This window comes from Heliangelus exortis, chromosome 8 (genome assembly GCF_036169615.1).
Source record: "Heliangelus exortis chromosome 8, bHelExo1.hap1, whole genome shotgun sequence".
NCBI classification, from domain to species: domain Eukaryota; kingdom Metazoa; phylum Chordata; class Aves; order Apodiformes; family Trochilidae; genus Heliangelus; species Heliangelus exortis.
Genome location: NC_092429.1, coordinates 24257108 through 24279748, shown reverse-complemented (window position 1 = coordinate 24279748; position 22641 = coordinate 24257108). Strand labels below are relative to the sequence as shown.

Genomic DNA, 22641 nt, shown 5'->3' with positions numbered 1-22641 from the left:
GCAGATCCCCTTTTTATATTTAGCTATTCTAAGAGAATACCTTAAAATACCTAAGCTTACCTCTTGAAGAAATAATACATCGTATAATCAAATAATTAATGTAATTAAACTGGAATAAATTCACATAATTTAGTCTGAAAGGAACTTTGAGGTCTCTATTCCAAGCTCCTGCTCAGTGCAGAGCCAACTTGAAAGTCAGATCAGGTTGCTCAGGGCTGTGTTCAGTCAAGTTCTGCTTTCACATGAAGCCTTAACTGAGTCAGAGCTGGAGAGGATTACACCTTACCCACCCCAGCCAAGTAAGGATGCAACAATAAATTCCAGTGCTTGACCACTCTCCCTGAAAAATTATTTTCCTTAGTTAATCCAATTGCTCTTGTTGTAAGTTATGGCCATTACCCTTTGTCCTTTCTCTGTGCATTTCCAAATATAGTGTTTTCTTTACAGCTACCTGTTAGACAGATGAAGAAGAGATCTCCCCCAGCACTACCTTTGTGTACTCTTTGAGGACAAATAAATCCAGCTGCCTCATTGCCTCATGTGTTTCAGTCTCCTAATGGCATTGGTGGTACTCTGAATTAATTAAAACAGTCAACACCTTTCTTGTACTAGGTGACCCTAGATTCAGATGCAGCTTCAGGATTCAAACTGGTACATAAAAAGCTGTTTATGAAAAAAATCCTATTTTGTGACATCTGGGATACTCCCGTGAAAAGTTCCAAATTTTCTTAAGATGTAACATCTTCTACTTGCAACCTGATCCACAGAAATTAAAACCAAGTTTTAAAGCAAGACACAAAAAGTCTGCAATTTTTTACTTAATGAAAATAATAGTGTGAAGGAGACCAAACAGTTAAGAAATTTGGGCTGAATTTGTGAGATGTCTCTAGCTGATGAAAATTATACAGCTTTTAAGTAGGTTACATCATTACCACCAGCTTGAATTCTTAATCTTTTGGTTATCAAAATGAAAGAATCAGTTACACAGCCCTGGTACATACAGTATTGGCTTTTGATAAAGAAATATGGGTGCATATATGTGGCACTTCTCTTCATCCATTCCTGCTAACAAGGCAGGAGGATCACAAGCTGTCCTCACCCTTCAAGGCATTTTGGAAAAACCTCCAGCAGACTCACTCCACTGAGCTGCTATGCTGTAAGGCAGCTGTCTCTGTATGTCTCTCCTGTACTGATAGCCCATGTGCAAAATTTGCCATGAATACCTTAGAAATAAATAAATAAATAAATAAATAAATAAATAAATAAATAAATAAATAAAGTCTTATGAAAAATAATTCTTGAGCTTCATGAAGAAAAACTAAAGAAAAATTAAAGAAAAAACTCTTACCACGTGGATCCTGAGAGACCAGCAATGTAAGTGGCACAATCTAAAATTCCTGATTCATAAAGTGCTTTCATGACTCCAGCAAACCCAACCATGGCACGAAATCCACCTCCTGAACCCAGTATTGCTATCACTGGCACCTGCATAGATGAGAAGAAGAGTGTGTCACCACATCTATTCTGATAAAGATCTACAAGTAGTTAATTAATGTTATTCATCAATCTCTGGACAAACAGAGTCTTGTGCAATTATTAGGTCACCATCCAGAGATCTAAACAGCAAAGAAGAAAGCTTTGCTTTTCCAAACCTGTGCACAGAAGTTCTAGCAACCCAAAAAATAAAAGGTATTCTGAAGTCTCTCAGACTGTAAGAGAACAGGAAATTACTTTAATAAAGCACTTCAAGATCTGATCTGTATGCAGAATGGGGCAGCACTGTAAATCCACCCATGAAACTACCTGTCACCCTTGAGATTCTCTGGGCCCAAGCGTGGTGTACAGTATCTGTATGACATTTACTTAGTCCCTTCTGCTTCAGAAAGAGCTGGACAGCAGAATTACTTTTGGATTGCAGGATGAGGGGAGAACACTGCCAGTCAAAGGAGAGAGGAGCCAGGAACCAGCCAGTGGCATGAGAGGTTCTGCCAAGGTGGAAAACTCAAGGAGTGGTACAGAAGATTAGCAACTGGGAGGTACAAACAATGGTACCAAGCACATGGCATGCCTGGATATATGTGAAGCTAAATGTATATATAAAAATACATAATGAATATATAATATTGTATATATATATATATATATATATATATATATATATATCAGTCTGGAAGGGGAATGGCTCAAGCAGAGGCTCTTGTGCTCAGGCAGCACCATAGTGAGACTCATGGCTTCTTGACCATCAATCTTGCTTGCTCATGAAGTCAGTCCATTGGAAAATAACAAATCCACCTGACCACCAGAGTGTAGAACATCTTCATCAGCAGTCTTGCTAATTTAATCACGGGGACATAAATGAGCCAAGGGTATAAATGTGGCAAGTCCAAAAGGAATGCATGGGAAAAAGTTAGCAGTGACACTTGCACGGTCCTGCTCAGAGGGAACAGTGGCTTCCCTCAAATGTCTCTGCATCTGTGCACAGACACTGGACATGAAATAAAAAAAACTGGAAGTGCAGTCACAGGTCTATGACACAATGACATAGATGGGTGGAAGCTGGGAAGACAGGCAGGGAAAAAGAGTGCAAAGGGGTTGTACTCTACATGAAAGCAACTCCTTGATTGCACAGAATATCATGATTCAATCAGAGACCTGTCTTTTGGGAGTTTCTGGGCCATGATCAGAAAGAAAGTAACACTAAGGTTGTTGTGGCAGTCAGAGTCAGCCTGCTGACCAATGGGATCATGTGGTTAAGGCTTTCTCTAAAAACCAGAAGTCTCCCAATCTGGTTGAGGTCCTCACAGGGGATTTTCATGCCCTGCTGAAAGGTTAGCATTGTGCAAGCCATTCAGGAAGTTCATAGGGACTCATTAATGCTGCACCTCACCTCTGCTCACAACTAGTATGGTTCTTTATGGTTCTTTACCATTTGAAGGTTCCAGGGTGAATTTACAGAGGTCTTCCAGTACCTGAAGTGACTACAGGAAAGCTGGGAAGTTTTTACAAGGGCATGGAGTGCTAGGAAGAGAGGGAATGGTTTTAAGCTGCAAAAGAGAAGATTTAGGTTAGACATTAGGAATAAATTCTTCACTGGAAGGGTGGTGAGACACTGGCCCAGATTTCCCAGAGAAGCTGTGGCTGCCTCATTGCTAGAAGTATGTACTTTTTATTCAATACTACTTGCTAATAGGGCAAGTACCATCCTCCAGTTCAGGTTCCCCATAGGCACAGAAAGGTAATGTCTGATTTTTCTGATTCTTCAGATCAAACAGTAACATACACAGTGAAAGGGAAATGCTATCATTTCAACCCTCCCTAACCTCCTGTCTACAAAAATAATGAACAGAATTTCAAGTTCATTTCACTCACACAGACCTGAAGCAGTACTTCAGATTGTAAAATACAACCAGTAAGTTTACAAATTTGTTGAGTAAGTCACACCAGGTCTTAGCATTAGTAAGCTGTTGCCTCCCTGATACCATTACTTAGAATTCTAATTGCCTGGTATCTGAAGAATTTGAATTTATTTGAAAAAGTCACTGCTTGTTATAAAATTTCTAAATAAAAATACACTCAGAATTTCTTTAGGCTTTCTGTCCTTCTTATCCATAACCCAAAACAGAGAAGATATTAACTTGAGTTATTAAATAAACTATTTAGTTACAAAACCACACAATTTTTTAAAGCAATCCAAACAGCAGCTTTAAACCAAATGGTGTGACAGAGCCAAAAGCAGTAAAAGTTACTAATCAGAAACAGGAGACAAATAATATTTTGGCTAGGAGTTCTAAAACACAGTTTGTAATAAAAACATCTGATATTACTACATAGTATAAAGATAGTCTCAGATTTACAACTACCCTGAAAAAAACTACAAGGGAGGTAAAGAGAACTGATGTGTATCTGATGTGTATCTGAACACGGCTACCAAGAGACAGCAAAGTGAGCAAAAGCAGAGCCTAGAGACACCATATTGAAAATGTATCTACAGGAGCTTTGTTTTATATTCCTTTCCTTCTTAGTTCCCAACCTTCTCAGCCCTGTCTCCAAGGCCGTTCCCTTCTTCTAACTTCTCCAAGTGTCTAGAAAGAAGACAAAATAAAATAAAATAGCAATAGGAGAAAAACTACCAGAAAGACCTCAACCCTGGATATGGGAAAAGCAGATTTTGGGCTGCTGAAGGAGCTGGTTAGTATCTTTTTGAAGATACTGAGGTCTATGTAATCTGGTCACTTTTTAAGAGCCATCTCTTAAGAGCACATGAGCAGGAAATTCCAAAGTGTGGGAAGTCAAGCAAGAGGGCAGAAGGCCAGGTTGGCTCAGCAGAGATCTTCTAGAATTCAGACCTGACAAAGAGCAGCAGAGGTCACTTGGTTTGTTCAGATTGGAGAAGAGAAGGCTGAGGGGTGACCCCACTGCAGTCTACAGCTTCTTCAAAGAAGGCCACAGAGGGAGAGGTGCTGATCTCCTCTCTCCAGTGACTAGCAACAGGACATGAGGAAATTATCAGCAGAAGTTCAAATTGGACATTAAAAAAAAGGTCATTCCCTTAGAGGGTGGTCAGTTATTAGAAAAGGCTCCCCAGGGAAGCAATCATGGCACCAAGCCTGCCCCACACAATGCTCTCAGTCCTATAATTCAGCTTTAGGTGGTGTTGCAACAAGCAAGGAGTTGGGCTTGATAGTCATTATGGATCCTTTTCAACTTGAGATGTTCTATGATCCTGTAATTCTGTGATTCTAAAAATAACTTGCTACCATCATCAAGAACTGTAGGAAGGGTCCTTACCAGGTTCCCAGTTTTCAAATCCTACGAGAATTTTCCACTCTTCAGTGGTGATAAGGTAATAACCTCTTGGTTGTTACTAAGCATAAAAAGAATCACAGAGTTGTGTAGAAAGCCTCTATCTGATCAAACTGGTAATCAGGCAAAAATTTAATGGAAACACAATTTAGGGTGCCAATAGATGGGATTAGTTATAAGAAAAGAACCATGTGACCACCGAGTCGAGTTCCTTTCTGCAGACTCCACACTCCAAGGTGTGAAACTCCCCTGTGGACTGAAAAGACAAAGTCACAAGGAAATGACCAGGCACGATGACCAAGTGTGTTGAGACATTTCTTGAGGCTTCCATTCCACAAAAACTCCTTATTCTCGAAGCACTAAGATTTTGGTATCATCTTTGTAAGTGCTAAGCTTTAGTAATAAAAACCACAGGTATTTACTGGCATCAGCATTCACCATGCCCTTCCAGAGATACCTATCTATCAAGAAATGAGAAAACAATGGTAAAGATTTAGGACATGCCTGTTTTGTTAAGCCAACACCCCAATAACGGAGCAAATGCTTTGAACAGAGGAGCCATATTACTAATCAGTAATTTAGTAATGTGCATTAGGCTTTGAAAGCTCTTTACAAACACTACCTAATTAACCTACACAGACAAATCCCAACAGGATGAAGAGGGTGGTTTGCGGGCGCGAGCCTGGAAAAAGTATGTGAGAACACTTCCAAAGCACCACCATTCAACAAATGCATTCATCAGGCCATTGGCATGAGCACAAGAGAAAGTCCCAGTTTTCTTCAGGATGCACAGACACTCCATAAGGAGCATCCACAAGGAATGCTGAGAAAAGTCACTAGCGAATCACAGATTCCTACACTGGGAGAGGGTGGCCATTCCAAGAGGTAAGAGGATGTGTACTATTTCTTCATTTCCACTTGATATCAAAGCAAAGTGTGAAAAGCTGCAATCAGTACTTTTATTTCCAAAAAATTAAATTTCACTAAGGAGCTCTGGAGCAGAGGGCAGAAGCTTAAGTAAGCTTCCCACAGTAAAAAAAAGCTTTTACATGACAAAAAATAACTGAAGAGAAGCATCTACTGCACATTTAGATTTATTTGTTTCACCCAACTGAGTCAAAGTTGACTTGTAGGCATAAGTCAGGTTAAGAGTCCCTTCCTGTTTTGCAGAGGAAGTTACTGCACATTTCCAAGAAGGTAGGTTTGTTAAAGCAGATTTTTATCCGGAATTCAGTTTCTAACAACTTTAAGGGCAAGAAATAATAAAATCTGAAATTACACACACCAATCTTACCAGTTGCCCTCCAGAATAGGGTAGAGGCAAGGGAGAAGTCACTGTAGAGTACAAAGGCAAAAGCATGAAGAAAGCATTGAGAAAGAATTGAAAAAAAGATAGGAAGACCAAGGCATGCACCTTCTCCATGTATATAGGCTGGGGCTGAGGCATTCCATGCTTTGATGCATCCTGAACCCCAAGCCCTTTGCATATATTCAGTGAAGTCAGGGCAGAGGTACTAAACCCATTCAAGCATATCAGTAAACTTAGAACAAACTTAAAACAAAAGGGTAAGTGACTCACAAGAAAGTGATCCAGTGAGTCAATGGCAAAAGAGTGAATTAAATTTTAAAGTCTTGGAGACAAAAGCCCCTTGCTCTAAACCCTGGCCACAGTGCCCCATGGTTGTGCATGTTCTGAACAACCAACATGCCACACCAGCAGAGCTTTCTTTTTCCTATAGTTGCTCTGCACAGCACAGTGCTCCATTTCTAGAATCCATGGGGCATGGTACCATGGACAAGCTGAGCACCAGACAGTCCCACTTCAATCAACTCAACAAATGCTGATTGTTTAATCACCAGACTGGGCATAAAAATGAAAAGGAGTTGGGAAACGAGAAAAGTTTTAAGGAAAGTAAGCTCTGAAAAAGGCATCTCAATCATATGTTCCAGTAATTTGGCAAAAAATAACTTAAAACATATTAAACCTTGTTTTGGGAATGAGTGGTGTAGATGGTTTTGTCCAAATGTCCTGGAAACACAGTGCACAAAATCTGGACAAGAATACTCGTGGTGGATCAAAAGTTGCCATGGGGCACACAGATGATTATTAAAACAACATTCTGCAAATCCACTCCTGGAGAACTATGTGTTTTCTTTATTTGATTATGGTATTTTCAGATAATTGTTGAAAGCAATAAAAATTATAAAAATATATGAGCAATAACACAGGTACGAGAAATCTTATCATCTGTGTTTTTAGACTGTGCCCCAAGATAAGGTAAGGAAATTTGGAAGTGCTTACTTCCCCATCCAGGTATAATGTATAATTATTTCACAGGTATTAAAGTCTCACAGCATCCCTGCAAGGCACACGTGTTGCTATTCACAGACAAAGAAACTCAGGTGAACCTTGAGTAAGTAAGTAAGTGACTTGTTTAAGATTAAACAATGACTCATAGGTAGCTAAGAATACTCATGTCTCCTGACTTCTGATGCAATGTTAAGACTACAAACATCCTATAAATCCTCCTCCTATCTCCCATCTGTAGCAATAAAAATAAAATTACAGGCTATAAGGACAAAACTTGAACTTGAACAAAAAGGGCTTTTTTCATTGCTAGAAGCAGCTAAAAATTCTGACAAGTCAGCTTAAAAATAAACATTTGGCAAATGAAAAAAAAATGGAAGGACCACATTACCTCAGTCCTTCCTAGGGTTGATAAGCCTAGAATTAGAGGTGAATGTTTGGTCTTGGAAGATGCAACTTAACTGATACAAACTTTCAGTATTTGAGACACTGAGGGATACCAAGGGAAGATGATGCCAAAAGGTATAGGAAGTCTTACTTAACCTGTACAACTGTTACTATAGGCACTGAATATTGCTCCAGCCCTAGATGAATCTTGTCAAAGTATCTGCATCCTTTCTGTGAGAAATATTATTCTGCTACAAAGATCAGGCCGTCACATCCACCAATAACTATTCTGGTAAGATCTGCACCTAAAATAACTGAATTGAAAATTTAAAAACCTTGAACATGTTCCTTTACCATACACAATTTATATGGCTACAAATAAAATGTGTGATGCTTGTCTGTCGTTTTCCTCAGAAACCTCACACGAGCACATTTTACTAGGCAAAAGTTCAAAGGTATACAACAGCAATGCATTTACCACCTGCTCAAAACTTCATAGAAATTTAAGAGGAATTCCTCTAGTGTTGGTTCCAGTTTCTGCAAAAGACTGTCATATTCTGCTTATACTAAAAATGCAGAAAAGGAATCAAATCAGACTAATTTATTGACCATTCTTTGTTTGTCACCCCCCACATAGACGTGGTCTTTCTGTCACAATTTTGGGAGCAGGACACAACAGGGAACAACCAAGGAAGAAAGAGTAGGATGGAAAAGACACTGCAAAACAAGTGGATCTGTACCAAGTGTATCCTCAATTAACATAATGCAGTGTTTTATTTATTTTTTTTTTCTCTAAGAAATAAACTTTACAATCCCAATTCTGTAAATTGGGCTAAAGGACAAAAAAGAAAGGAAGGAAAGAAAATAATTCTAAGGTGACTGTAACAAAGCTCATTTCCTGCCTAATCCTTCAGACAGGAAAGCAACACAGCCCTTTGAAGAGCCCAGGCTGGGTACCAAGCATGTGAGTGCAGATTGTGCAGCTGGGTGCATGCTCCCAGCCAAAGAATTTTTCTGGTGCAGCAGAGACTTCACACACCCTGTGGGTGTTTTCTCAGGTGATGATCTCAGCCCAGAATCAACACCTTAACAAAGCATGGAATTCAGAATCAGAAAGGAATTAAAAGCATGGATTGATCCCTTTATCCAGTTTTAACCTTAGCCAGCTATGGATTAAACCAATAAAGAACCAGATAAAAGCTGCAGCAGTTTGTTTAAGGACCCAGCAATCACAAGCTGTGAATTCTGTCCTAAAACGGCATTAGGCTGTTTTGCCCTTTTGCACATAATGGATATATCCCTCTTAAGCACAGCTTCATTTTGGCACAGGATTTTGTCTCCCTAAACTTTGTGCTATAAATTCAGAGCCCAAGAAAACTTATTTTCCAGCCTAAACACTGTACATGCATAAAAGAAATTTTTTTTGCTTCTGCCATCTGTCTTTACACTGAATGCTTCTACCTCCTATGTCCCATTCATTCCTTTGAGAGACAAATACAAGATTGCCAAAGGTGGGACTGCTCTTGGTGTGAACTCTCCAAACTTACATCCCGGGAAGAGGTCAAGTTCTTGCTGTTTTCCTCTCCCAGAAATGATTTCATTCTGTGAATGATCTTCTCTTTTCGCTGCTGCCGAAATTTCTTCTCCTCATCACACAGGGCCATGCTGAACCGGAGGTCAGTTGAAGAGCTGGTTAGCAAAAGAGACAGGCTTTAGGAGAAAGGCATAATTCCAAAGAGAATTTAAAATAACACCTAGGAAAATGCATGGAAGTAAAAGTAAATTCCTCATTAAGATGAAATAAAATAATTATTCATGCTACGCGATTGCATCAGCTGCTTTCATGGAGTGACGGATGTAAAGAACAACTGCCCACCTTAAGTGTGTCAGGTCTTTAAGATGTGTGTTTTACACAGACACCTCACTGTCTGCATACTAGTGAAAAACAAATACAAATTATATGCTTTTTATCCACTGGTCAAAGACCTACAAAGACCTCTACCTTTTTTCCCCCCCATCATCTGATCAAAAATCTACATAGAGCTGTGTAAGGACCTCAATACTGTACTCAAATAAAAGTGATTCTTCACTCCTACTCCACTCTCATGAGAACCCCCCCTTGCAGTGCCAGTTCCAAAATCCCAACACAAGAAGGACATGGAGCTGTTGGAATGAGTCCAGAGGAGACCACGAAGGCAGCCAGAGGGCTGGAGCACAGCCTGTGGCAACAGGCTGAGAGAGTTGGGGTTGTTCAGCCTGGAAAAGAGAAGGCTCCAGAGAGACCTTGGAGCACCCTGCAGTACCTGAGGGGGCTACAGGAAAGCTGGGGAAGGACTTTTTACAAAGGCATGGAGTGAAAGAATGAGGGGGAATGGTTTCAAACTGAAAGAGGAGACATTTATATTAGACATTAAAAAGAAACTCTTTTCTGTGAGGGTTGTGAGACACAGATTGTCCAGAGAAACTGTGGCTACCCCATCCCCAGAAATGTTCTTAGTGTGCCATCTGGGAATAACAGAGCTGAACTTGATAAGATCCTTTTGTTTAATGTATTTCAATGCCTACTAAGAGCAGCAATATCTCAACATCTTCTGTTCATTTAGTGTCAGAGATATGAAATACTTGTAATGTACAAACCAAGGAAGTTTTATGGGTGGTCTGAAGGACCATACACGTGTGTTGCACCCATACTAATATAAAATGATAAGAAGAAATTATCCCTGGGGGATGTTTTCCAGTCTCTGGAGTCATTATCAAAATGCTCTAGTTTAAGTAACAGCACTCAGCACTTCCATATATAGCTACAGACAAAAAAACCAAACCACAACACAAAACCAAACAAAAAAACACCTTTTAAATGCCTTGTTCTCAGTAATTCATTTTTAGACTTAAAAGATATTTTTCTGATTATGCCTCACGGTGATTTTTAGTCTTTCACCTAAGAGGTGAAAAAAGTGGCTAGGAAAGAGGGAGAAAGAAATGTAGACAGAAGGGGAAAAAACAAAAAAAAAAAGGGAAAATAAAAGGTAGGCATCTGCTTAAGTTTACACATGGTGATCTCCTGGCCCTACTCCCTGAGAGCTTCACATTGCACTTTTGCACTTCAGTACTGCATGGTGGAAACATTTAACTGCATTCCAGGGGCAGCTTTTGAGTATCCATATATGCCCCAAGTTACCATGAGATGCAAAATTACCACAGAAGGTAAAATAGTGAGGTTAAGAGCTGACCCTGATGTCTATGAGTTTATTATAGAAAAAGCCCTCGAAAAGGAAAGCAACTAACACAAGCCAGGATGAGAGATTCTCATGACAGCCTTGTTCTTGCAAACATTTTGAAAGAGCACACCCATTAAGCCAGTGATAGAAGTACAGTGTGAAAATAACCCTTAGAGACTCCAATCTTTGCTGCTAATGAATTTTCCATCTTTTTTTTTGAAAATTAAATACTTACCATACTTCAAGAGACAATTCCAAAGTCATTTCTGTGACCTGAACAAGAAATATTTAAATACAGTTATACCACTTACAAAGGGAAAAAAACCTGAAAACTACACCTGGAATGTAAACCAACCATTAGAATCAGAGTTTTTCTTTTCTTTTTCTTTCTTTTTTTTAAAAAAAGGTGGATATCCCTAAAATACATGGATGAGTTTGTTTTATATGACACTTTTTTTAAAAAAATTTTTTAAAAAGCACACAATATTATTCCAAAAGACACCACAAGCACTGAGTACAGCAGAAAACACTGGTAGGTGCTGCTGGGTCTTGACTTTCATTCATTGGATCCCACTGTCTTGGCTTTCTTCCACTGACAATCCCTTTCTGACAGTGCTACTCATGTTTGGCCTGGAGGGATCTAATTTTCTTCACACACTTACTATCCTTTGTTTTTACAGCCAGCCCCAGTCTATCTGCCACTTACTTCCCAGTTTGCTTCATACTTAGCTTGTATCTGAAAGAAAGCCCTGGTAAGGGATTGAATGCTCTGTGTTGTCTTTCAGTAGTTAAATATGTTTAAGTTATCAATCAGAAAGAGTTGACTGAGAGATTCAGACAGATTAGTAAATGTCACTACTTAATGATTTTACTTGCAGACCACACAGAGCAGGTTTGTCTCCTTTGCCTCCTCCATAGAGCACTTAAGAAAGCTCCCTGCAGGCAAAACATTAAACTATGGTTAAAGCACCAATTGCACCAATTTTTAGGCAAAATGCAAGGGTAAAAGGTTGCTAAAACTAAGAGAGAAGGGACAGGCATTTTCACCTCTCTGAGCTCTCTCACAGGCAATGACCACCAACACACTGGTGCAGCCCTGTAGATGTGCAGCAGACCCACACCCCCTTTCTTGTCTCACTCTGCCTCTAGCTACAAATGGTTTATTCTCCTTGTTTTGGTAAGTGGTAACTACAATCAGAGCTAGAACACCTCAGACTGAACCTGTGCTCGACACTTACACCAAGTAGTTAAGGCTATGGAAGTGCCTCCAAGAAGCCTCAGAGCTGCTGACTAACCAGGCAAAATCTGGCACCCTGCTCCTGCCCTCTGGAGCAGGAATTGCTGGAGAGGTGGAGTATTAGCAGGAGGGTGGGAGAAAGAAAAGGCAAAGAAACACCAAAGGCAGAACATGAAGCAACAGGAAATACTTCAAAGATGGGTGGGAATTACATTATTCCAGCACCTGAGTATTACTAATTTAGAAAGCACTTCAGAAGCCATGCAGATATTCAATGGATTAAAAAATGTTTCCACATGGTATTAAATAAAGCCTTGAAGTGAAACTTTCCATCAGGGAAATAGCAGGGCACTGGCTATACCTTATACAGGCTGCCACTGAAAGCTCAGGAACACACATTGTGAAGAGAAATTGCCTACACTGGGCTCAGCCTGACTTGATGTTCCCTTATTATTTGCCTATAAATTTCAGATTGTATTTGGCTTTTTTCACTCCCTCCCTATGGGGATTTTTTTCCTCCCTATGTATTCTACCAAGCTTTGCTGAGTGATAATGAGAAGTTAAAGCACATCTCTTAATATGGCAAGGCTTTGTGTTATTAGCATGAGCTTTGTAAACTGCATTTTCAAAATTTATTCATCAGCTCTTTCTCACTACCTCACCTCATCCCTGGCAGAACTAGACATCTGCAGTCAGGCCACACTCTGGATACCCAAGTTACTGAAGCACTTAGTAAAATAAATATGCAGAAACTTCAAAAATACAATTAAAAAAAATTTAAAAACGAGAGTATCAAAACTCTTATCTGCCCTAAGCCTACACCTAATTAAATGCTCAGTCTTACATATGAAACTCTCCAATTTCCTATAAAAAAGCCTTAACCAGTTACTAGCTGTAATCCCTCTTTTAAAGTTATGTCACATGCAAAACAGCAGAGTGGTCACAAATAAGACCTCTGATCACATAATAAACTATGGTCCAAACCAGAAATGCAGACAGTATTTACACATATAATAAGTTAATGCAATATATAAAGACAACCAGATATGATAGCTACAAGTACTGAATTATGTTCAGATGTGGCCTGTGAAATGTTACTCTAATAAATGATGAAATATTAATACGTGCAGAACAAGCCCAATTACATACAGGTTAACAACAATTTCCAGGAATTGTGGTGCAGGCAGGCAATCCCTATTAAAATGACTCTGTTTTGCATACATGTTTAAAGGGACTTGCCCTTTTTTTCAAAGAGTACATTAATGCATCACTGCATTACTGCATGAAACTAGAGCTGTGTTACAACAAGCCATTCACTGAAAGTGAAACATACAATAAGAAAAGAATTTGTCAGCTTTCCAGAGGCCACAAGCATCAGTAGTAGAGGTAATACACTGACCAGCAAAATCTGCATAACCTCTCATGCTGACAGAGACTATGAGTCTACATTGAACCAAGTGGTGCCAAAACTGGTTTAGCAAGTTGGAAGCTAGACTTTAAAAGAGGATTCTCCCAGCAGGGACATAAAGGCATATAGTGCCACTGCTTAATTCTCCCTTCATCAGGACTGGAAGAAGATAAATACAGTACCTTCAGGCCAGCAGTCCTTGTTACCCATGGCCAATAGTGAATGCTTAGCAAAGAAGCTTTGGAACAGGGTATGGAGAGAACAATCTTCACCCCAGATAACCCCTCCTATGCCCCCACATATTCAGCTATCTCCTAACTGAAAGCTTGTCACCCTGATCTCCTCCATGATATATTCCAGTCCCTTCTTGAATTCAAAACTAGGCTCTCTGTTAAGAAAATAGATACATACATAGACTGATGGCATCAGAAACAGTTTTTTATTTCCTTTCATATAGGAACTTCTGATGAGTATCAAGAGCAGGCCAAATATTTTTCTTATGCTCCAAAAAAGTAATGCTCTGAGTAATATCAGAGTCAGTGAGAGTCCTTAGGACACATCACTGAACCTTTTTATGTACCATCCTCCATTGATTTGTGAAGAACCTTTATCTAACCCAAATGTGGCACAGAAAAAATTCAGACACCTGATAAAGGACTAAAACGTTGGTGCATCCTGGTCTAGACAGTAATTTAGGACTCTCAGTTCCAGTGCTCTTTTAAACACTTTCCACCAAAGCTTCACTAACACAGGCAAAGCTATGAATCACTGAAACTTACATCATTGAAAGTTAACTGGACCTCCTTCTTCTCTCCCAGTTTCAGAGAAGATATAGGAAATGTGGACGTGCCAAGTGTCTCATCCATAACGTAGTTGGCATCCATCAAAGTAACCTAGAAAAGATACATGGGAATTCAACTATACTTAAACAACTATTTAATTCCATAAAGTCTATGCTTAAAATAAATTTTTTTAAAAAATTTAAAAAAAGAAATAGGCCTAACCCAACCCAGTCAGTGCCCAGTGCCAACATACATGTTCTTTAAAACAGGATAAGCTCATTTATAATGTAGGTGGTACCTTCCAGGCATTCAACATAAGAGCATGACAGTAACATTCCCAAACCATTTCTCATCTGAGCACCTGTGTCAGTAAATCTCACCATCCTGCTAAGCAGACACAGAAAATTCAAATCATACAGAAAAATGATATAATTGTTTCAAATCTCTCTATGGAAAAACTAAAATAGTTTTAAACGTGATGTGGCAAAAAACAATTCAGTGATGATAGAATCCATATAATCAAGCATTTTACCTAGAGACAAAGGTTTTTAGAGCAACACTTTGGCAAAAGTTGCAGCATTCCAAACTACACAAAGCTTTTCTTTGTATTCAGCCAGATCTTCAAGCCTTTTCTCATATTTTCCATGTCAGAGCATATACCTTTTCAAAATGCCATACTATCCAAAGATGTACATGGATACTGCAGAATGCTGTTCAGAGCTTTTGCTCTAATCCACATGGGTCTATATTTAGCAGCCTTTTTTCTCAGTGGCAGCCTCCCAATTTCCCAAGTAAAGACATTCAGAAAGAGTTTCAAATTACCATTTACATGGTTTCTATTAAATGAGTTCTCCAGATTCCTTTGGCTTACCATTTTTTTCCATTTTGTGAAACTGCATCTTCTAAAAGATCCAATGTTTGAGGCTTGAACCACCTCTTTTGCATAAAATAAATGGAATCAAGATATAATCACTTGAGTAACTAGTTGCTACATCTGGGTTCAGCCTCTCCTCAGCTATAAGGAATCTTCTTCATCTTGTGCCACAAGCAACCCTTTGAAATGATGAACTGTATTTTAGGACAGAGCTCATTATTTTAATGGGATCTGCTGCCTTCTGTTTCCTTGCAGAACCCTCTGCCCATTGCTGCCATCTCTAAGAGCCATCTTTTAAAACCAATCACAGCAGTAAATGGTCTTTTGGAAAGCTTCTAACACTCCAGAGTGAAAACTGCAGTTGGAGTAGAGTTAAAGATTTAGATGAAAATAATCTGAGGAGATGAGAAGACTGTGTGAATTTGGGATGCAGCTTTGGATGAGGAGGGAGCTTCACAGATTTGAATTCCGACACCAGAATCCATTCAGAATCCAAAGGTTCTAGAGTTTCAGTGGCTGGGGATTCTAACTCTGGTGGAAAATGAGCTGGTCACATTGTTACCACAGAAAGAAGCAAGTGGCCCAGGACACCATGTGGTCAAAAGTACCTGAGATCAGGTAAGAAATTAATGTCTTGGCCAGCATCAAACTTCTTTGTATCAGAACGTATAAAGATACTGAGAATAGGAGGTGGTACTGTTCCCAAGGAAGCAGCAGGTAAGCCACAGACCCCTAATGTTTGTGACTTGAATAATTCATCCTTTAAAAATCTTTGATTGCAACATTGCACTCAACTGTTACTAAGGAAACTGCCTAAGCATCACTACAAGCAGAATCTGACCCAGTCTTTACACAAGGCCAGTAAAACCAAGGGACTACATTTTAACCATTACTTGCTGTTCCTCAGTTTACCATTCCACTTGTCTTTGGAAGATCATGAGAGCATGGGTATAAGTTCAATGAGAAGCTTCACAGGCTTCAGCCTCTGTCCCAGCTGGCCAATTCAGTCTGAAATTTGTTAAGCTTGAGCCAGAAGGCTTGACATGTTAGGGACATCCCCTTCGAAGAACCAAGCTAACAAAGGGCTATAGATAACCTTAAATACTTGCCATGCTCACTTATAAAATTGTTACACATGACACTCACCTTCTGTACACAACCCACAACTCACTGAGACTTAATGGTGGCTTAGTCAACAAGCACATGGAGTAAGAGTACCCAACACATCACTGGGTGGGTTACTAAGCCCTTGGCTCCAGGCACAGAGGAGAAAGCAGAACCATACCTGTGTTTCCTGACTCCTTGGGGACAAGCAGGGAATAGGCAGAGACTTGACTTTACCCCCAGCTATTCACTGTCCATAATAGTTGAATCAGTGTAGGAAGCAGGGAGAAAATAATTTATGGCTGACGTGAAGAAGGGTAAGGTACCAGCCCTCAGGAGCAGCCCAAGAGATGACTCAGGTGTATTTTGCAATGACTCTCAAGGCTACCCCTCAAAAATGCATTTAATACAACACCTCTTGCTTAGCACCATGCCTAAGGACAAAAATCAGACTTAAATGTTTTTTAAAAAAGCTGAAATCTTGAGACAACAGACATACATACATATTCCAGCTACTGATATTTTAATTTTCCAGACACTGTACAGCTTCACTTTTCACAGATGCAGCTCAGCCATGTAATTTACCTCAAGAACATTCTCTTGATTGGGATCCAAAATGAACTCAAAGGTCTCATTCCATACAGGATTCACATCATTATTGAAATGTTTTGTCCTCTTCCTGCAGTCAGGGGCGGATGGGATGAACAGCTCCACGTATGGATCTGGAGTGTCAACTACAGAGGAACACCAATGTTCAAGTTAGATAAAAGTCAAGTTTGGGTTATAATAATCAGTACAATAATATGAAACCAGAGGTCACCTCATGGTTTATGACAGAAAAAGTATTCAACTATATACATTACATTGAAAAATTACATAAATGACATAATGATATTAACAATTTCCTAGAAAGAAACGGACATTATGCTTTTAAGAGGGGAGGAGAAAAGCTTTGAACATACAGAAAGGCACTAGGACTGATTCAAGTTTATCACCAGGCAGTGATAATTATTTTTTCAAAGCTCTTACCCATTCCTCTTTCTAGCCTTTAATCATTTTGGCTTGTATCACAGAAGTGTTTCACACAAACAGTCTGCAGGTAATAACAAAAACAAGCAGCTCTGTGCACAGCTTTGGATCCTCTGTCACCTTTGCTGGTTGGGCAACCAGAAAGGAAACTGAGCAAAGCCAGTTATGTACCACTAAACACAACGTGAGAAGAGCTGTTCAGATCTGAAGCCACTGAAATCACCAGAGCTTTGTGGAGGTCACCACAGAATAGAGATCCTGTTTACATGGAATACTTGAATAATAACTGTGCAGGGCACGAAATGAAAATATAGAAACATATGTCAACTGGAGCTAATCAGTGGGTAAAGAATATATGTTGACAAAACTCATCTGATGAACCTAATAATAGCCACTCCTGAAAGCAAAGAATGCATCATTGGTAGCCTTGAAAATCCTACCTCTCCATCATGCTAAAGCATGTCATTTTTTAATGAGGATTTTTCTTTCCAGTGAGATTTTTTGTCTGTCAAATTGGGCCAAAGCTGACATAGCCCTTCACAGACTTCTCTAAAACATTGCTCAGGTGCTTCAAAGGACAGCATGGGAAGTTGTTTCTGTGGTTTTGGTGACCATGAAAAGCCTCTTGCCCTGCATGCATCCTTCCAGCATCCTCTCCTCAAAGTTTGTCCTCTGCTTCTGTGAAGCATTTTTAAGCAAATACAATGCCCACCATAAAAAAGAATCTTTTTCTTTAAGGTCTCTTTTTTAAAGACATTAAAATGGATTACTAAGTAAACCAGGTCTGAACATTCCTCCTTGAACACACTTAAAGTCTAAAGATACTTTTTCCAACAACTCCAAAATAATTTGGAGATTCCTGGATTTCAATAAATCATTATCAGTGACATTGCTGATGCCCAGAGCCACGTGGTCGTTTCTGCTGAGAGGAGGAGGAAAAGAGCAAAACAAAAAAGTTTCATACTTTCAAATGTGAATCAATCATCTTCTGGAAAAAAACAACCAAACCATCCCAAAAAAAAAAAAAGGCTTTTTGAAATTACCCAGGAGGTTCTGGATGTGTACCAGGACAGAACAGAATCAAAATTCAAAATGTTTGTCCTCCCAGCAATTCTAGTGGGGACAATCAGCCTGATCTAATGGGCCTTCTGAGGCCACTGCCAAAGATAAAAGATACTGCACTGACCCACTAAGTACTTCAGGTATCTCTGGAGATGCAGAACAACTCACAAGGGTCATGTTTTGAATTAAGTATTTCTCTAGCTAGGGAAACTTCAGGGACAGTCAACAAACCTTCTCCTAGACTCAGCCTCCCTCAATTAAATTTCCGTATGTAAACAGATCTTGTGATTCAAACATTTCACTGTTTGATAGTTTCCTTGGACTGCTGCAACATTCCCTGGAACTTCTTAAGGAGTTCTACACTTTGCTCCCTATCTAATTGCTCTGATTTGGCACACTGCTCCCTCTGTAATTAACAAGCAGCTATTTAAAGTTGGGGATCAGTGTGGAAAGTCTTTAAATAGCAATCTTTATTAGCTCCTGAGAATTTATGTCTGATCTTGTCTCATACCTAAACTCAGAGGAACAGGGGGACCAACCCCCAGGTGTTTTTAAAATCTGTTTTCTCCCTGGCACCAAATTACTAACACAAAATTGTTCCAGAACGAACAGAACCAAGGCCCCCTGAAACTAAACAGCAAAATCCCTACCAAAATTAGCAGTGACAAAACCTCATCTGGTAAAGTGGGACATTGAGCAGTACTTTGGCCATAAACACTAGGGACTTGCTCTGCCAAGAGACTGAACTCACCTACAAAAGCTTGGTTTATAACCAAAATACTGGTGCTGAACAGTGTTCTGGGCAAAACACCAAAGCTTCCTTTTCTGTTCAGTTTTTTTATGTCATTATGTAATCACCTCTAACTATAAATTGCAAAAAACTGTTCTTCTTTTAAACACAAACAGCAAATGGTTTCCTATCTGTATTCAAAGTCCTGAAGCATGTGGAAACCACATTCCACAGCACAGCTGCCATACAGATGCCATTATTAACTTCCTATCTGATTGACTCCAAATAAGTGTTGAAACTAAACCCAAATCATAGAACAACTAAAAAAAAAATAAATAAATCATTCTTCATAACCCAGAACTGCCAAAACGCCTCCTCACTCCCTGCTTTTATTATCTTTTTAACCAGAAGCAAGGAGTTAATCATCTGCCCTTTCATGTTTGAAAGTTTATTTTGTGCTATTTTCAATTAAGAAAATGAAAATCTATTCTTTTACAACTTCCTTCTTCAGATGCAGAGGAAAAATACTGGAAGACCATGTGCTCTGATTAAGATATATTGCTACCAGCTACACTATATTAATCAAAATCTTACTCTTTCAATATTTGAGACCAAAAACTAGCTACGGGCAACTGGGCAAATAACACAAAAGTATTCACTTAATGAATTTCCAAACATTAAAGTACCATAAACAGATAAACAGAGTATGCATCCTTTTACACAAATGTATTTAGTCCTCTCCATGTTTTTGCTGGTTGATTTGCCAGGAGTGCTTTTGAAAAAGCTGATCTGAATATATAATTGAAAAGTGCCTTTATTACTGCTGTTATCTATGTTTTGATTTTAAAAAGAAGCACCCTTATGAAACAGTTTGGGTCAAAAGTTGACACTTTCCAAGTGTAATCACTACAGGAGAACTAAGTTCACCTTTGTAGATGCAACACTGTCATGGAATTGTTCCTTTATCACAGATGCCTATTTGAAATACCAACCATGGACTTCTCAGGAAAAAGAACACGTAAGAATTTGTACCTCTTCCTCAGGACACTTCTGGAGAAAAGAAAGTTTCAGTACAGCTCAGCTCCAGGCTATTCTGTGCAAAAGGATTTCAGGATGGCTCCTGGTGTGCCAGCAACCTGCTGTACATCCCAACATTTTAATGCAGCTTGGAGGGGCTGCACATAGAAATCTCAGAGGGTTTGCAAATGTACACATGCACCACCAGAGAAGAGTAGCTGTGTGGTATGAGTCCATCCATATTCCTGTCTCCCTGGCACTCTCTGCTCATTGGATGTGCCTCAACATCTGCACACAACTAAAATGTTGGACTTCTCCCAGTGTCAAGCAGCTTCACATCTAACGGCACAGACAAAATCTTGGAGTTGGGGACCAGGCTCCATCAGCATTTCTGAGGAAAAAGTGATTATGAACTGACAATTAAATACACTTATATGCAAAACTCCACCTCTGGACAACAAATTAAAAGTTTCAGCACTGATGTCAATGGAACTAACACAGAGTCCTGCAATTACCACCTTATGGCTAGATAAATTAGAAAGGTAATTACAAAATACTCATAATAATCCTTTTGTAAGATGAACAGAACCCACCAAATCTCCAGGGGCTGAAAACAGATACCCAATAACAAAGGCAAAGTCAGCATCATGTAAACTGTTCTTTTTAAATGCACTGGCTTAAGAAATGGCTGAGAGGTAGGATGTCAGAATTCAATGGCTTCTCCTTGTTTGATGTACCTCCTGGTCAAGTAATCACTATAGAATTCCATCTCTAAACTACATTATGACTCATTAAGTGAAACACACAATGGACACTAATTAGGATCCATCATTTTCACAGTAAAATGAGTAATGCTTTAAGCAATCTGACTACTAAAGAAACCTGTAAAATTTTCTACAGTGACTGGAAACCAGTTGATCTTACATTACTAATTTGGCTAAATGACTGTCATCAAGCCTTCATATTAATATAATTAAAACTTCAGATGTATCATTTATATTTCAGTCACTCCAATTTCAATTATTTCAATAGCATACAGAAAGCTTGCTTGAATATAAAATACCAAGGATGAAGCCACCACCATGATACATTAGGATTTCTCATTTGTCTATCAATAGTTGAAAGAAATGAAAAATTCTTAGTGTTCCAAAACCCGATTTGCTACAAAAAAAATCTGCATCACAGAATTTAATCAGAATTTAAGAACATAAATATGAATTAAGAATTTAGACTTTTTTTTTTCCACAAGCACGCCATATTGTAATGGATATTAAATAAATGTGTATTAACCTTATAGTCAGTTTATATATGCACCACCATTATAGACACTAACTCTGCATCCAGATTTCTGGGACTCAAGATCTCCAGACAACATGTTTATGCAGTTCCAGGAATATTCTAGCAGGCACATGTCTTTCCTTATAGAACTGAGTTAGTTTGGCTCATGGGAATTTTTTGCCCTCTGGTTAACCAACATCCTCCACCATTAAGTGCAACTCCATTCATAAAATCTTACTAGGTCTCAACTGACCATCTTTGTCCACTTCCCACCATTGTTTTAGCTAATTTCACTACAGCTTGGTCAGCATGAAGTTATGCACAGCTGAGTGGCCTGACTGAGGCCAAGCTAATAATGGGAACTCTTGGATCACCTCCCTCTCCTTTGAGGGGAAAGAAGATAAAAAATACAGAGGTGCCTTAGGCACAGGTGGTTCTGGAAGGAGCAGGAAGCTGGGGCAGACTGTGAAGCACATTCCAGCGTGTGCTGGCTGCAGGGCTCCTCTCCATTTCATCAGGTTTGCTCAAAGTGACCCAACATCCCATGTCTGACCCAGCATCCCATGTCTGACCCTAAAGAAACATGAAACTGGGGGCATGGAGACAGCCTCAGTGGGTTGAATGTTTATTGAGATCAATCAGTTACCTGAGGCTTCTCTGGGCCACCCACAAAAGAAAGAATTTATTCATAATATCTCATCTAAATCCTCCCTCTTTTGGTTTGAAACCACTCCACCTTGTCCTACCACTCCATGCCCTTGTAAAAAGTCCCTCCCCATCTTTTCTGTAGCCCTCCTAGTACTTGAAGGTGCTCCTAGGACTCCCCAGAGCCCTCCCCAGGCTGAACAAATCCAACTCTCTCAGCCTGTCTTCACAGGAGAGCTGCTCCAGCCCACTTCTAGAAACTAGCATGGAACAAGCTACATGAATTTATTCCTAGGCCAGAAACCTAGTGTTTAAAAATCATGACTGAATTTTTCCACAAATAATTAATTTTATTAGGGTCATTGGACAATATGCTTCACAGTAGCATAGAGATACAATTTATCTCTCTGCCATAGTTAAGTGAAAACATAAAGAAAAATAAAATAATGTTTTTCCCAGTTTAATATGATTTTCTAGTTTTAAAAAGTGAAATTCTTAAAAAATTATTTTTCAATAATTTTCAAATATCAGTAATGCCCAAGTAATTAATGTTTCCCATACAATATATTAACCAATATGTGCATTATTAAATTTGGCTTACTCTTACCTTGCTGCAAACTAGTGAAAGGACAAGAGTCTAAAAAAAAAGGTATCTCCCATGTTCTGGAGAGCACAGGCACCAGTAATTGGTAAATTAATTCAGTATCAGATGGGCAAGGAGGAATGGACAAAAGGTAGATCCTCATGGTTCCCAAAAAA

The 22641-nt window shown here is 39.2% G+C and overlaps 1 protein-coding gene across 2 annotated transcripts in view; it reads right to left on the bottom strand.

Moving 5' to 3' along the window:
- Positions 1-22641, bottom strand: part of PLA2G4A (phospholipase A2 group IVA) — a 59438-nt gene that overhangs the window by 22472 nt on the left and 14325 nt on the right. For both annotated transcript variants that reach the window (XM_071751089.1, XM_071751090.1), the window contains exons 3-7: positions 16707-16855; positions 14141-14254; positions 10952-10989; positions 9046-9187; positions 1349-1485 (exon numbers count right to left, since the gene is read on the bottom strand). In XM_071751089.1, the coding sequence (XP_071607190.1) occupies positions 1349-1485; positions 9046-9187; positions 10952-10989; positions 14141-14254; positions 16707-16855 (580 nt within the window). The remainder of the gene's footprint in view (positions 1-1348; positions 1486-9045; positions 9188-10951; positions 10990-14140; positions 14255-16706; positions 16856-22641) is intronic.